The following is a 15,623-nucleotide window of genomic DNA, read 5'->3' on the forward strand; positions in this document are numbered from 1 at the left end:
GATAGAGTATGTCTTAAACTCTCCAAGCTTGGTTTATTACCGAGCTCAATACTGAAACCATATCAGCTAAAAACAAGTGTGGCCATACAGGGATCGCCTATATAAGCATAAATACAGTAAACAAACTTCTCAGTGCTTTGTACAAGACACCGAATAGCAACGAATATCAGGGTTCTGCCTCATGCCCACGTATGCTAATATGGGTACAATATTATAGTATGCCCATGTATATAAATATGGGTAGAATATTCTAGCTTGGAGGATGTTAACAGGCATGTCATGCCTTTCTCCGTTCGCAAGCAAGGAGAGGGCAACTCCATTTATGCCCAGCTTTAAGCATTCTTTTCCACAAATATATCAAGTAGTTCTAGTGCCTGCAAACACAAAAAGAATATAATTATTATCCTCCATTAGCTTAAAGTAAACCCCACAGATTTTCAAATAAGAAAATTTAGTAGTGGTGTTGAGGAAGTATGTACCTCAGGAACACTGAGCTCCAGCCGAAACTTTGGGCCATCATAGTGGTGTAGAATTGGGCGGAAAGCGTCTTCTTCTAGAGGCTCACAAATCTTCCTAGTCACAACTTTCACCTAACCAAGGGCAGAGAAAACTCATTAGTAAATTAATTAGATAAGATGTGTATGGCCGTCTAACCAATCTCTATTCAATGAGTAAGTCGATATTAAATGAAGATAACATCAAACAAAGATGGTTGTTGAAAGTCCCCATCAACTAAACCAGACCTAAAAACGTCTCCATCAACTAAGCCAGATCTTAAAGAAATATAATTGCCACCCACAAGGTGGCGTTTGGAGGTGTTGCCTGCTGGTCAATATCTAGGACAACCATCCCAACCGACTGCATTTCACTCTCCAGGACTGAATACGGAAGGAAGCTCTTTCAAAAAAAAAAAAAATTAAAACAAAGAAAATATAGCACGGACGTGCTCGACATGCCAAGATGTCTAGAAAGATCATCGATATTAACTATTAACTATTATCTATAAAGCTTGTCATAGTAGGAAATTTCATCAACTTTATTCAGCATAGATTTAATTCACGGTTATTACAAATTGAAGTTAAGCACAACCAGCACAAAATCAAGTATCGACCAACTTAACTCGCATAAGTTTCCTGAAGAAAATTTTCTTTCTATTAGTTTTCCCTTTTGTATTTGTGTGAAAAGAATCCGGAGGTGGTGGTTAGTGGTCAGTGGTCAGCAAACAACATTTAGATACAGCAAATGAACGTCGCGAAACACTAGAATGTGCGCCCAAGTCCGAACCACAAGCAAATACTTTTCATACTTAATACTACAGGGATATGTGAAGAAATAGATACCTGAGCTGGGAAACGGGACTCCCCAGGGCATTTCTTGTCTTCCCATGCCATCGGATCGATGTTGGTTCCACCAAAGCTTGCAGCCTGCGCACCATATTCATTATTGTCAATATCCCCCCCAAAAGAAGGAAAACATAAGGGGGGGAAAAAGGTAGGGTTGATTACAAATTCAACCCATGTAGTTTGATCCACGTTTCATTTCAATCCTCAAAAGTTTAGATCATAATAATCTCGTAGCTGAAATTGAACCCTGATTTCAATTGCCCTTAAGAGTTAGAATTTTGTTTTTAACCTGAATTTCGACATCATATTCGCTTCTCTCCGAATTAAGTTTGACCTAAGTTTCGATTTCGTCCTCAAAGTTTTGATTTTATCAAAAAGTCGGTCCAGCAACAGTGAGAGGCAGTCTTTCTGGTAAGCTAAAATAAGCACATAATATTTTCACAAAATAAACTCCACAGATTTGAATTCGGACTTGTAATTAGCTGTAAAAAATATATATATATAAGGTGAAGTTCATAAAGGTTGTCATGGATTAGAGCTGTAGTAATGTACAGATGCAGGACTTAGGTGCAGTGGTACCTCATAGATTCCGTGGAGCTGGTGGGTGGAGTAATTGTAAAGGAAAAGGGGCAACCCTGGCGTAATCGCCCGGACCGAGTCCCTATATCTTGATGGTAGACCTGCTCAAAATAGAAAAATTATTCAACACCTACTCCAACTAATCCGCCAATCCCAGGAGTAAGTGGTATACAACTATCCAATTTTAAGCGGTTGAACACAGAGAGGGCCATTTAGATGCAACAACAAACAGGGATGAAGCATCATAAATCATCATGATAATTAAAACTTTTAGCCAAACATGAAACATGAAACATCTTCCTTCAATATATTATCTTCGACTCGGTCTTAACTAAAATTAAGAGAGCAAATACTGTCATATTGAACAACAGAAGGGAAAGAAAAAACACAGGGATCTATGAATATATGGTTTCTATGACTAATATTATTAGATGAAAAGACATACACATACACATACACATATAGAGAAAGGGAAAGGGAGATCACGTACCAAAGAGCTGCCTTTTGAGGTTCTCCTCCATGGTTTCGTTGTTACAGACGAAGATATAACCCCCGACGGCCTCGTTCCTGGGCAGTGCCTCGGCCGGCGGCAGCGTCTTGAACCACTTGTCCGTGGCGGCGTTACCGGCGTTGCCGCTGCTGCTGCTGCTGTTATTGCTATTCCTATTGCTGTTCTTCTTCTTCCCGTCGTTGTTGGAATTGCTGTTCTTCTTGCCGTTCGCCGGCTTGTCGAAGGCCTTGCTGAAGTAGTTCTTGATCTCCCCGCTGTTATAGTTGGTATTGACGCCCCTGCTGTAGCCGGAATAGAAATTCCCATCCTTTATCCCGCCACCGCTGGGACCATTTTTGTAGCTATTCTTGCTGCTCGCGGCGGAATTGTTGTTGTTGTTGTTGTTGTTGTTGTTGTTGTTGTTGTTAGTGTTGTACCTGTCGAGGAGGCCGGAGTTGGTGTTTCCGAAGGCGAGCTTCTGCTGCATGCCGAAGCCGGTCTTCCACCCGGCGACATCCGGCGCTGCGGCGGAGGCGGCGGCGGCGGCGGATGCGGCGGAGATGGGGGTCTCGTAGTTGCGGCGATCCTCGGGCCTCTTAACGAAGGAATCGCTCCAGATGCTGTCGCCGATGGAGAGATTGGAGAGGTTGGTGGTCTCCAGCCGAAGCTGATCGCTGAATTGCCAGAACGAAGATTGCTCCTTGTTCATGCCGCCGCCGCCGCCGCTGCTGCTGCTATACCCCTCCATCCTATTATTATTATTATTATTATTACAACGACTTCTACTACTACTGCTACTATTCTCGCCTCGGAATAGAATTAGAGGGGGAGAGGAGAGGAAGGAAGTAATACGAAGAGTGGAAGAGATCGGGTCAGGGGGCGGGTTTGATAAAGTGTTTATAATCGTTTTAGGAGCTAGCTAGGAGAGGAAATTTCAGGGGAAAAGCGTGTGGAGAAGTCAATACAGGGAGGAGGAAACAGGTGGAGGAGGGGTTAATACGTAATAGTGGTGGTGGTGGTGGTGCTGATGCTGATGATGATTATAGTGGGGATTAGAATAGAAAGTGGGGATTACTTCACGAGGACGGGAAAACAAAAGGAAAAGAAAAAAACCAAACAAAAAAAGAAGAAGAAGAGCTTTTACTTATTTCTTTTCCAATTAACTTTTTAAATTATTAAAAATAACTTTTCAAATTTTAAATCTTTATTAGTAAAAAATTTTAGAAATCTAAAAGCACCTAAAGAAATTTTTGAAAATCAATAAATGCTTCAACTAGAAGTATATAAGATATTTTTCAAAATTTTAAAACATATATTAATATTAAAAAAATAATAAATCAGTTGATATGGTCGAATAGCGTGAATGGTGGTCTTTTTCTGATTTTGAATATTACTAAACAATAATATATTTTCTCTTTTTTTTTTTCTTTTTTTTTTTTTTGACGCTGTAGTATTCAAAGTAAAATAAAAAAAAATAAAAAATAGTGGTAAATTCCGGTTGTAGGGAGGCCTGTTAGGCTCAGTAGATTGGAAGAAGATTTAGGCTCAGTAATTGGGTACAATAAAAATATATATATTTTTTTAATTTTGATTTTGAGATGATGCATCCCCCCATTCGGTCTCCAACAAGATCCGCGTGTTGCATAGTTGAACCGCGGAGGTGGACCACGTACGTGTCTCTAGAAGGTTGGTGACCTTTCACGTGCTTTTACTTTCTTGGTCCCTAAGGCCCATTTTCACTGACCCAAGCAAAACCGGGGAAGGTGCTCCTGGAGGACACGTGGCTCCTCGATAACGGCACACGTGTTCGAGTCACGTCGTGGTGTCGCGCACCGTGGGTGGTATGTGGCCTATGGGCTATGGGTGGTTCAAACTTTAATTAGTCGACTACGGAGACGCCACATGAGCGACCCTGGTTCGAGGTTGATGGCGAGAGACGATAAAGGATCTGGGCCGTCCGAACTCGAAGCTGGGATTTTCCTATTTTATTTTTTTTTGTCTTTTTTTCCCGGATGGGTGAGCTGCCGACTGCCGTGGCGTACGCTACGCAGTAGGCCCGCTTTATTAGGCGAAAATAGATTAGATTTTTCAACTGTTACTTTTTATCATCTCAAAAAAAAAAAATTTATTTTTAATAAAAATTTTATATTTTTTAAAAATTTCAATTTTTTTAAAAAGTTTTAGCGACAGTTCTGTTAGATTAAGCGCTCTTTAAGCTGATTGGACTACTGATGATTATCGGTGGGCCTTTTCTTACAATTCAGCAGCCCTATTCAGAGGCTTAATGCGTATTGGACTGGGCAATTCTTAAGACCAGGCCGATTCAGGGACACATATTGGACCGAGCCTAATTGGACCAAAACAGGCTTACCACATAATGGGCCGGGGCGAGGTCTTCTAGGGTCCATATCGACTGCTTCTAGATGGGCCACGGTTTCAAACTTCTGTGATTTTGTAATATGTTGTGCTGTGGATTTGGTCGCAGCCTATTGGCAGCCAAATGACGGATCCAATCAACGAGCAAATAGTGAACTTCTTCCTTTTTAAAGATCACTATTTTCATCTGGTTAGTACGCTAGGAACAATCTTTTTAAGCATGGTTGGATAGGAGAACAACTACGTGCGCTCTGTGCCCTGTCACCATCTGTTTTCAGAATGTCTCTGCTTTCAGTTTCAGCTTTTTTGTTCGACAAATTATTTGTCTACTACGTTGTTTGAGTACGGTATAACACGGCTTTGCGAAGAACGTTGTAACAAGATTGATAGCCATAGTCGGATAAATGAACTAGCCAAATTTTTAACTGCATGGTGAACAATATGATTAAAAAAAAAAGTGTTATTTTTAGGAGACGAGGCTCAAGCCCAACTTCAGTATTTCGCCGTATACATTCACTTGCGCAGAATTGGCTAAAACAGTGCCATTAATTGTACACTTGTAACTTAACCCTGCCCCTTCTCTCCCTCTCTCTATCTCTTATGCTGTTTTTGATATTTTGTTTTCTCTTTTCTCGAGGTACTATATCTCACCTATATTGTCGAGTTCATATCATTTTTATAAATAAAGCGGATAGCTTACTATCTTTTTTTCAAAAAAATAAATTCACATAGATATAATTTGCGTGAGCCTTCTTTTTGAATTGAATTAAAAAGTAGTCGACATTTCTGAGTTTAGAAGGCTAACCCAATCTTAGAAGGCTAACCCAATCAAGCCTACTAGCTAGGCAAGCCATGTGGAAATAGAGAGATCGCCAATATCTCCTCCTTGCACTAATTAAATTATGTATGCATCATGGGTGGGGGAAAAAAAAAAAAATCTAGTAATTGCCGAGTTGGTAGGTTGGGTTAGTGGCAAACAATCTACTAGGGACCCAAATGATGTCTGCAACTTAATTAAGACTCTCCAGTTATACATAAACTTATTTCTAAACAAAATCTGTTGGCCATTGTTCAAACATGATTGATCACCACATTATATATATATTTCATTTTTAACTTAGAACTAGAAAGAATGATCGCGACCACCGCTGAGCCTCGTGATTATATAGATGGTTTAATCATGATAAAAGGATTAGCACCGAAAAAGCTTGCATATATAGTAATTGCTAGATTGTCGTCTAAAGTTGGAATCTTGAATTGAAGTTTTTTTTTTAGAAATTAAAAGAAGAAATCTCTCTTTTGGAGATTTCTTTGCATGTGCTTTTCTTCTCCCAAGAGGAAGCCATAGAACTTGGATAGTTCCCAAGTGCAACTTTTTTTGAAGGGATTGGGAGTAGTAAATTATTATGAGACTGGGACAGTAGGAAGGGTATGGATACACGAAATTGTCCTTGTATTGGGTGCTGTATAGGGATCTGAGTGTAGCACCTTTCCTAAGCAACTTCCCACTTTACAGATCCCTAAAGAAGAGTTGGGCACTCAAGGGACAGCAGGAGTGAGGAAAGGCACCTTTTATGGGTGCGCTTGCTGTGATGATAAGCAGAGATGGGGTCTGGATGACTTAGACTCGTTTACATCGATGTAGGAGAAAAGTTGGCTAATTTTATATATATATATATATATAAACAAAAGTTAGGTGAGTTAGAGGAAGAAGAAATAGTCGCAGCCGAGTCGAATATGTAATGGTATGGTGGGTGGACACACACTAGACAAGCCAAGAGAGACTGTTAATTAATAGAGACTTTTTTTAAAAAAAACGAAATGTCTAATCTAGTATTCAATGTGATGTAGAAATATTCCCTCGGATGTTTGGGAGGTGTCTATATTCCCATCTTCCCTTAGTCTAAGATTTTATTATACAATAAATAAATTTTACAAATGTATAATGGACATTTAAGCAGAACCAGACATATGTTTTAGTAGCACTATTTCTATATATATTAAATATTAATCCTTAGTTTTGGCCACTGGGAAAGAGGCAAAAGCAAATTGCTACAGCAAGAAGAAACCTTCCAAACAGTAAGTAAACAGCTTCAGACCTTCAGAAAAAGGAGGCACAAAACGCCCACTTTTAGAAACAGTATGGTGAAAGTACTTGCTGCTTTGTAAGAGACCACATGACTAAAATCCAAACTGACATGATCACATCTATGCCTATATATATATTCATTTACTTCTAAGCGACCAGGTAACTGAAAATCAAAATTGACATGATCACACCAATGCCTACACTAATTTACTTGCATTTACCTTCTCTTCAACTCAAGAGCTCAAAAGCAACGGTTCCAATTTTATACGAAAAAAAAGTGAGAACCTTACCGTTCAGAACTAACGCCAAGAGTTCAAAAATATATTTTGGATTTTAAAGAAAAAGGAGTCCTTGAATGGTAAGGTTGCAAGTTACAATTAAAAAGTTACCGTAGGGCTAGCATCGCTCTATTTGAGCTTCAGCAGAACCTTAGTTATAGATTTTATTAAAAATGTGTTAAACTTTTACTCAGTATTAATTAATTATATACAGCAGCAATTGAATAAACAGGTGGGCACCAATTTTGAAGCACACCATGTGGCGGCCACTGTGGAGGCCACAGGAGGGTAGACAAAAAAGGATCTCAAACTGGACCGCCTCGGCCCAGCCTGGAGCCTCTCTTTTTAAGTTTGGCGACGTGGATTTTGCTTTCACTATAGTGCACACATTTATATATAAGAGGACCAAACTAATTAGCTCTTTTCTTTCTCTTTTTCTTTTTTTTTTTTTCTAAAAACCTTTTTGCTAGACTAATTAATCTCAGGTGAGGTCTTAATCTCTTCCACTGTTATTGTTGCATCAGAGACGAGAGTGGGTTGCTGCTTCACGAAAGTCTTGTGCTTTCATAATACGCTCGTTTGGCGTGACACCGCAGCACAAAATAAGACGAACAAGAAGAAGAATAGAAGGGAGTCGAACTGGACTCGGCGTTTCTCTCTGAAAACCAGGGAATCTGTTTCCCTCCTTTTATGCGCTCCCTCTCTCTCTCTCTCTCTCTCTCTCTCTCTCTCTCTGACACAAGGGATCATCACTCCTTTCATTCTTAATATCTTTCTCTTTTTAATGTTTTCTGTAACCGATTTTGCGGCCGCTCACACGTGCCAATCCCATTCCCTCCACACCATGATTCACGGTAACGTTCAAAGTCGCCCACCATTACTCTCTCTCTCGTTCTCTCTCTCTCTCTCTCTCTCTCTCTCTCTCTCTGTATCTCATATGATATAATACTCCATATTTAATTAATTAATATTAATATCTCCCATGATTTCTGCTGCTTGTTCGAAGCGCAGAGAAGAAGATATATGTTGGTTGGTTCCATTAATTCTCGAGGGAGGAATCCTCTGCTCACGGTGTACGTTGCTGCGGTGCTGATTCATACACCTCCTTCCGACTCCTCGGAACTCTTTGATTCCGCGAAGCGGTCCACCCGAAGCTTAATAATCTCCACATGGGCGAAGGCGAGGAGGAGCACCAAAGCGCTCGATCCCGATGCACAAACGAAGATGCCGCTTATCCAATGTATTTCGGCACTTCGTGCGCGTTCGTGGCTCTCCATCTGATGTCGAGGACGAAAGGGCTCGACGTCGAGCACGGGCGGTGGTCCCTCGTGGGGCAACTGATGCTCCAAGGAAGCGCCCAGCTGCTAGGATTGCTCGTCGCGAGAGCTCAAGGAAGAGAAGAAGGTGTATCGTTGGTGGCGGCGGCGGCGGAGAAGCTACGGAGAGCAGAGGCACAGGTCGAGGAGCTCAAGGGAATAAGAAGAGAGGATGCGAAGGCCAACGAGAAGGTCGCGAGCATCTTCGCGGCGCAGGAGCAGCGGTGGATAGCCGAGAGGAAGGCCCTCAGGCATCAGATCCAAATCCTCCTCAACCAAATGCGCGCCCTCGGCGCCAAACACGAAGAGAATTTATCAGATTTGAAAACGAAGATCGAGGAGAAGAAGAGTGAAGTAGGATTTAAGGAAGAGGCGTTGGAGGAAGCGGCGAGGAGAAGGAAGGAGTCAGAGGAGAAGCTCCAGTTGGCCGAAGAGGTCGTGGAGGAGCTGAAGGAGAGGGCCAAGAAGGCGGCGCAGGACCACTCCGCCGAGCTCTGGAAGCATAAGACCGTGTTCGCCGAGCTCATTTCCAACCAACGGCAGCTAGAATCCGAGCTGGCACGCGCCCTCCGGCGCGCAGAGGCTGTGCAGAAAGAGCTCCAGGAGGCGGTCGTGCGGAAGGAGGCAGCCGTTTCGATGGCCGAGGATCTGAACGCAGAGGTCGAGAAGCTCAACGAGGACGGAGAGCAGAAGGATAAGATACTGTCGGCGATGATGAGGAAATCAAAGACGGATACGGCGGAGAAGCACGTGCTCCTGAAGGAAGTGAAGATGTCCAAGGCCAAGAAGAAGCAAGCGGAGCTCGAGATGGAGAGGTGGAAGGGCCTGTGGGAGTCTATGCGGCGCAAGAGGAGCTCGAGAGCACCGCAATATTCTTTAGATGCCGGGTGCTCGCATAATAGAATTAGAAGAGAGCAACTGGGGACGGGGAGTAGCACTAATGATTGCGAGTATTTGGAAGCTGACAGCGGCAACAGCAGGAGAGAGCGCGACTTTCCCGCGGTGAAGGAAGAGGGCATTGTCAGCACAGACGAATGCGCAGACCAGCACCCGGACAACGAAAATGATAAACCTGGTACGAATTTTTTTTCTTTTCCTGTTTTTTTTTTTTTCTCTTTGGTTTGAACTCAGTAATATGCTCCATGCCCTGTTGATGGCTTTGAAAAACCTTGCATGACTCTTTATTAGAACACATTAGTTAATTACTGACGAGCTCAATGTCTAGTGGCAGGACTGATATTTCTGCTCGTGATGGAGAAATCACTTGTCGAAAGACATTTCGGGACAAAACCTTCTCACTTAGTTTGTGCCGATCTGTTTGCTGGGCTATGTTTGTCATTAAAAAAAAAAAAAAAATGTTAGCCTTATGCTGTTTAGATATTTGGACGGATTCATAATGCTAGCTAATTCGATCATTATGCCTATAGTTTTCTGGACCCAGTTGTGATTATCTTGCCGGTTTGCATGTCTCATGCGAGATCAAGACATGGGTAACATAGGATCTAGTCTAGATATTAAGTTGCTAGACGCAACTGAGCCACAAAGTTTCATGTTATTCTCTCTAAATCACTCACTCTACCTTGCCATAAACAGCCGCTGAGGACTTACATCGACTGCAAGATTGGATTCGGATGGAGGCCGAGAAGTATGTATCCGTCCTCGAGCAAAGGCATCACGGAGAGATAGAGGCATTCACAGAACAGATGAGACACAAAGATGAGAAGCTAGAGGCGATGCGATGGCGCCTGCTTAGCATGGAGCTCGAGACAAAGCGACTCCAATCTCATATCGAAGGGCTCGACGGGAATCTGTCACATTTAAGGGAGGAGAACATCAAGCTGGAAACCCTATTGGTAGATAAGGAGAAGGAAGTGACATCATTGAAGGAGAAGCTGTGCTTCTACATTCAACACCACCAAAAGACTAGCTCAAGCTGTTCTACTGTCCAACAGGGAAAAATCACGAGAAGGAAGCAAAGGGAGAAAGAGCAAGAATCAGGAGAAAACCCAGCAGAACAAGTCCAGATGGAAGAGAAGATAGGTCAGGAGAGAGAGGACCAAAAGGCTTATGAAGAAACAAAACTAGCAAAGTTGGAATCAGAGAAAGTAGTTGGAGAAACCATACATGATGAAAAGAGACTCATTGATATTACATCAAGTAGTTCGATGACAGTCTCGGTACCAAATGATCTTAATTCTAATGATCAATCTATTGTTTACATCAATAAATCGCCTTTGGAAGAACCTAAGCAAGCAGAGAAACAACTACAGGACCAAATTCGGACGTCCCAGAAAGAAGAGATTGAAGAAGAGAAAGAAGTCGGCATGGACATTGGAAATGCAATTCTGCAGAAGAACTTCCAAGAAGACATAGATGGCGATGCTAAATTATCACCTATTGGGTCATCTCTTGTGCAGTCAGCGCAGAAGAGCTCTTCTTGGAAGATGGACATTCATGCTCTCGGAGTATCTTACAAGATCAAAAGGCTTAAGCAACAACTACTTGTGCTTGAAAAAATGGCCGGAACACAAGCAATGAAACAGCCAACAGCTATAGATGATAGTCCCCGGACACCTGAAGGATGGAACGACGATGGTAAGATGGATCAGGCCAAGCCTCAGCAGAAGGGTTTCCATCAGCTGATGTCTTTCCTAAATAAACAAGTTAAGAGATATCAGTCACTCGAAGAAAAGATTGATGATCTGTGCAGGAGAATGGTAGGAACCTTCTAGATTATGACTCTACTACTAATTGAATTTTCTTCATGATAAAGTTCAATTGATAGTTATTTTGCTTACCTTTCGCTTTTCTTAATGTGCATTACTGCAGCAGGAAAGTTATCGCAGTGGAATCCGAAGGGATTTGCGAAATGGAAGGCCCAAGGAACAGACTGAAACACTAGAGGGGTTTCTCGAAGAATCATTTCAGTTGCAAAGATATATGGTCGCAACTGGTCAGAAGCTGTTGGAGATGCAATCAAGAATCACTTTTGGATTTGCAGGCACTGAAGGATTTAGTGAGACTATGGGATTCAACATACGGCAATTTTCAGATGTTGTGAAAACTCTCTTTAGGGATATTCAAAGAGGCTTGGACGTGAGAATAGCTCGGATAATCGGAGATCTAGAGGGCACACTGGCTTGTGATGGGATTCTTAATGGGTGATATAGAAATCTGGTTCAATATCTTGCCGTTTAAACAATGCCATCATCTTCAAACCCTATAGCTTTCATAGAATGCCTCTCACATGGCAGAATGATATAAAGAGCATATTAATACTGTATGTGCAGTAATATTGTCAAGTACTAAATATTTAACATGTTCTGAAAAGTACTGGGAAGTTAGACAGAAAAAAGAAGTGACTATTATCATGAATGTACACAATTCATACCTGGCATTGTAAGGTTTTTGTTATGTAGAAGGCTAATCGACATTTTAAGCTCAATGCTTCTTTTCTTCTGTATCCTTTTTTTCTAGTATGTTTCCAAATGTCACAGTTTAGCACTCAACGCAGCCTCGCATCCTGTAGCTTCAAGGTTACTGTTAATGTGGATGCCTGAAAACATAAATAAATCTCGCAGTACAAATAACCTAAGGGGTAAACAGATGGAAAAGAAAGCCTCCAATGCAATGCCAATGTCATATCATACGTAAAACAGTAACCAAATGACTGAGAACAAAACAACAACCAGGCTTCACCTTCAACTTGCACCCCTCTCTCTAAATACCATCCCCGTAGCATTGAGATGAAGAAATTCACATGAATAATGAACCAGAACATGCAGATTTGCATTCACATGACTAATGAACCAGCGCATGTGTGTTTGCTATGATAAGTGTTGTAACAGTACTTGCCTCAACTAATGAGCTTACAGATTGCAGCAGCGTCCACAAAATAATATGTTATCTTCTTGATGTAACTAGAATGAAAATAAAACTAGGGCAGTTTTTCACTGTCAAATATGTTAAAATGGACCCATTCTTCAGGTACTGTTATAGAAAATAAACAGAATTTATTCACTTAGTTTGAGTTCACCACTCCTTTTAATAGAAGAAATTCCTTTACTGTGTAGTCATCAGCAAATGCAAATACATTAGCTGCACCAGATATCCAACAGAATCAGAAAGCGGAGGATGCACAACCACATCTTGTTGACGATCAAAAGTTCTCAGACAGAGGGAACAAGAAAAAGGTAGAGGAAGAAAAAAGACACCACATCACAATCCCTATGCAAATCAGATCACTCCTGTTTCTTCCCTGTCACGCCAGCAATCACCTGGAATAGTAAAAATTATAAGTTAAGCTTATCACACCCAACTAGCACCAAACATTTATAATAACCACCAGAAGCTCACAAAAATCACCCAAATTAAAAGCAACTTCATAAAAGAACCAGCCATTCTTATATCAACAAACGTATGTCTATTGTATTTTCCTCTATTATATTTTCCTCACCAACATTCCTCTTTTTCAGCATGGCATATTGAGGTAACAAAGCTTAATAGTTCTACATGCTAGTAGGCATAGACACTACTATCATGATACAATACAATAATTATGCTAATCTACATCACCCTTTCAGTATGCGTTTACCTAGTTATGTAATGGCTGCAATCAGTACCTCATCTTGAATGTGTAGTTCTCTTTTAGAACATTGAATCAAACAATATGCATGACCCATAAAAGAAAATAAAATGGATTTAATTAGTTAGGGACATTATACATCTCAACTCGACTAGTTAAGGAAGAGCAAACTTTCATTAGCATCAACTACACTCGAAGGTAAAAAAAACCAAAAACATGCTGCAAAGATATACATACATCACTCAAAGCTGGTTGTGGAACTTGCTTTGCCGTCTCAAATGAGTCCAGTATAGGCCTGACCACAGCAGGAAGGAAGAGACCTGAGATTGTACAAGAATACAACATATTTGGAATCTTTCAAAATGTACTGCTGCAGCATATTAACGGCAAAAGTATGAAAGATCACCTAATTTACAAAAGTCATCAATTTATTAATTTGAAAATTTTGAGTCAGACAAAGATTTAGCAGAATAGAAGGAAGCATATGGCCCAAAATTTGGTGGATTTTTCCCTGTTGGCAAACAATTTTATAAGAGAACAGCATTGTTCATAAACGAGTATCAAGTTAATGTCCGATAATTGCTCACCATCATACAAATGATGGAATGTGCACACATAGTGCAACATATATTCTGCCTCAGTCAGAACAGTGTTTCTAATCGTGACGTCAATGGCGAATGAGTGACTGCAGTATCACAGAAGAATGAGCAGAATGTGGGCTGCTCTAAGTGACAAAAACCACATCAATGTAAAAAAAAATAAAAAAAATCAAAGAAAGAAAGTTCCTTCACACTAGTATAGAAGACTTCATTGCTTGCGCTAAAGGAGCAAACAAGGGCAAAAGAACCAACAGCACCTGATTACAGGAATATGCCAAGTGCGATGTACTCATTGGAGCAACAGCGATTTCAAAGAACGAACTAGACGATAATGAGTCTGGATAAGCTCGGTTCACAATTGTCGACAACCGAACACAGCTTCGATTCTAAAAAGCATGTGAAAGGGAGGAACATTTGTGTAATTGTGGCGATTCATAACTCGCGGGAGGTAAAATTGGAGTCTTTGACCTAAAATGAAGACGAAAATTGAAATTGAACACTAGCGTGACAGGTCGCAGGGCAATCTGTTTTGCTGTTGTGCTCGGCTCAACTAGAACGCCTTTCCATCTCATCTCCTTACACAAACACTCATTTCTCTTCAAAGGATTTACAAGCGCAAGTAGGGTTTTATAGTTAACTTAAACTGAAACAGCTTACAGAACGATCACATGGATTAAGGTTGAACTGGAAACATCTAAGCAATCAAAATAAATCTGATCCGAGAAATCTTACCCAAAAAAAAACCAAAAAAAAAAAAAAGTTCACCAATTAACTACAGGATTAAGATCCTAACCAAAGCTCTGGCATAACAAATCCACCCAAAAGAACAGTTTTTTTTTAAAAAAAAACACAAAGGGTTGGAAGAACAGACCTAAGCAAGCTAGGGTTTTGGCGAAGTGGCGCAGAGAGAGAGAGAGAGAGAGAGAGAGAGAGAGAGAGAATATGTATTTTTAAGTACCAAATCCTGCGATGAGGCAAGAGGCGGCGACGACGGGCTCTTGGACGACGAATATCTTCAGCTTCTCCATCAACCCCATCTCTCTCTCTCTCTCGATCGCACCCACGGCGCACCGGCGATCGCCTTCTCTCTCGTCAGTCGTCTCCTCCCAGCCTCGACACCAGAGTCCAAAGATAGAACACAGGAGATCAGACGGCTCCCCGTTGGTTTACCTCTCTTGCCTTTGGATGGATGGATGGATGGATGGATGGATGGAGATCGACGGTGCAGATTCGACCAGCGGTCCGAACCCAACTGGGCCGATACTTCCCACAATTAGGCCGAGAGTACAATCTCGTACAGGCCCAGACAAAACAAACAGTAAGCTTGGGCTGCGGCCCAGGCCAAAACTATTTAGTAGGTGTTGGACCAGGTCAGATCAGAGCGGCCCTGGAAAGAGTTGTCGCGTGTCGGGGTGTGCGAGGCGAGCGAGAACGGCGCAAGCATCTCGAATTTATCCCAGAATATCCCTCTGGAATATTATCTTCATTGGACGAATCTACTTCCCGATAACACCACCATTTGTTAGAGAGGGACCCAAATACATCGATCAATTTGCTTTCTCTCTTATCTCTCGCTCCTCCCCTCCTGTAACTCCTCTCTCTCTCTCTCTCTCTCTCTTTCTCTCTCTCTCTCTCTCCAAATCCATTTACATTTCCTCTCCACAAACGAATTATTCATTCATTCATCTACTTGCAAGCTCACCTAATTGTTCATCTCGAAGGTGCGGGAGAACTTGGGGAGGTAAGTAATAGATCTTTTCATCTTTTCTTTTATACTATTTTGTTGCCGTTATTTTTGAGCTTCTTAGTTAATTTTAATGCTGGTTCTCCCTGCTGATGCTGTTGTAAGGAAAATTTCGTTGATTATGATAATTGTATGAACAAAGTTGTTTGGCACGGGAGCAAGTCTCCATTGGAGGCTTGATTTATAGATATTGCATTCAGTTCAAGTGGTGGCACGGAGATTGG

At 41.4% G+C, this 15,623-nt stretch overlaps 3 protein-coding genes across 4 annotated transcripts; 1 reads left to right on the forward strand and 2 right to left on the reverse strand.

The window, feature by feature from the left end:
- LOC109717226 (B2 protein-like) lies at window positions 8-3,479 on the reverse strand. Its single transcript, XM_020242897.1, has 5 exons — window positions 2,413-3,479; window positions 1,923-2,023; window positions 1,341-1,424; window positions 480-590; window positions 8-374 (listed from the first exon to the last, which is right to left on the reverse strand). The coding sequence occupies exons 1-5, from the start codon at window positions 3,158-3,160 to the stop codon at window positions 333-335; spliced, it is 1,086 nt and encodes a 361-aa protein (XP_020098486.1). The 5' UTR covers window positions 3,161-3,479; the 3' UTR covers window positions 8-332.
- LOC109717628 (ELKS/Rab6-interacting/CAST family member 1) lies at window positions 7,572-11,885 on the forward strand. 2 transcript variants are annotated; one of them, XM_020243489.1, is made up of 4 exons: window positions 7,572-8,009; window positions 8,167-9,546; window positions 10,065-11,188; window positions 11,304-11,885. In XM_020243489.1, the coding sequence occupies exons 2-4, from the start codon at window positions 8,325-8,327 to the stop codon at window positions 11,634-11,636; spliced, it is 2,679 nt and encodes an 892-aa protein (XP_020099078.1). In that variant the 5' UTR covers window positions 7,572-8,009; window positions 8,167-8,324; the 3' UTR covers window positions 11,637-11,885. The 2 variants fall into 2 exon arrangements, with proteins under 2 accessions (XP_020099078.1, XP_020099077.1); XM_020243488.1 differs by having other exon boundaries at window positions 7,578-8,009; window positions 11,301-11,885.
- On the reverse strand, window positions 12,435-14,801 carry LOC109717631. The gene is made up of 3 exons (XM_020243492.1): window positions 14,614-14,801; window positions 13,294-13,376; window positions 12,435-12,748 (listed from the first exon to the last, which is right to left on the reverse strand). Exons 1-3 carry the CDS (start codon window positions 14,690-14,692, stop codon window positions 12,713-12,715), a joined length of 198 nt encoding a protein of 65 aa, XP_020099081.1. The 5' UTR covers window positions 14,693-14,801; the 3' UTR covers window positions 12,435-12,712.

This window comes from Ananas comosus, linkage group 11 (assembly GCF_001540865.1).
Source record: "Ananas comosus cultivar F153 linkage group 11, ASM154086v1, whole genome shotgun sequence".
Taxonomy (NCBI): domain Eukaryota; kingdom Viridiplantae; phylum Streptophyta; class Magnoliopsida; order Poales; family Bromeliaceae; genus Ananas; species Ananas comosus.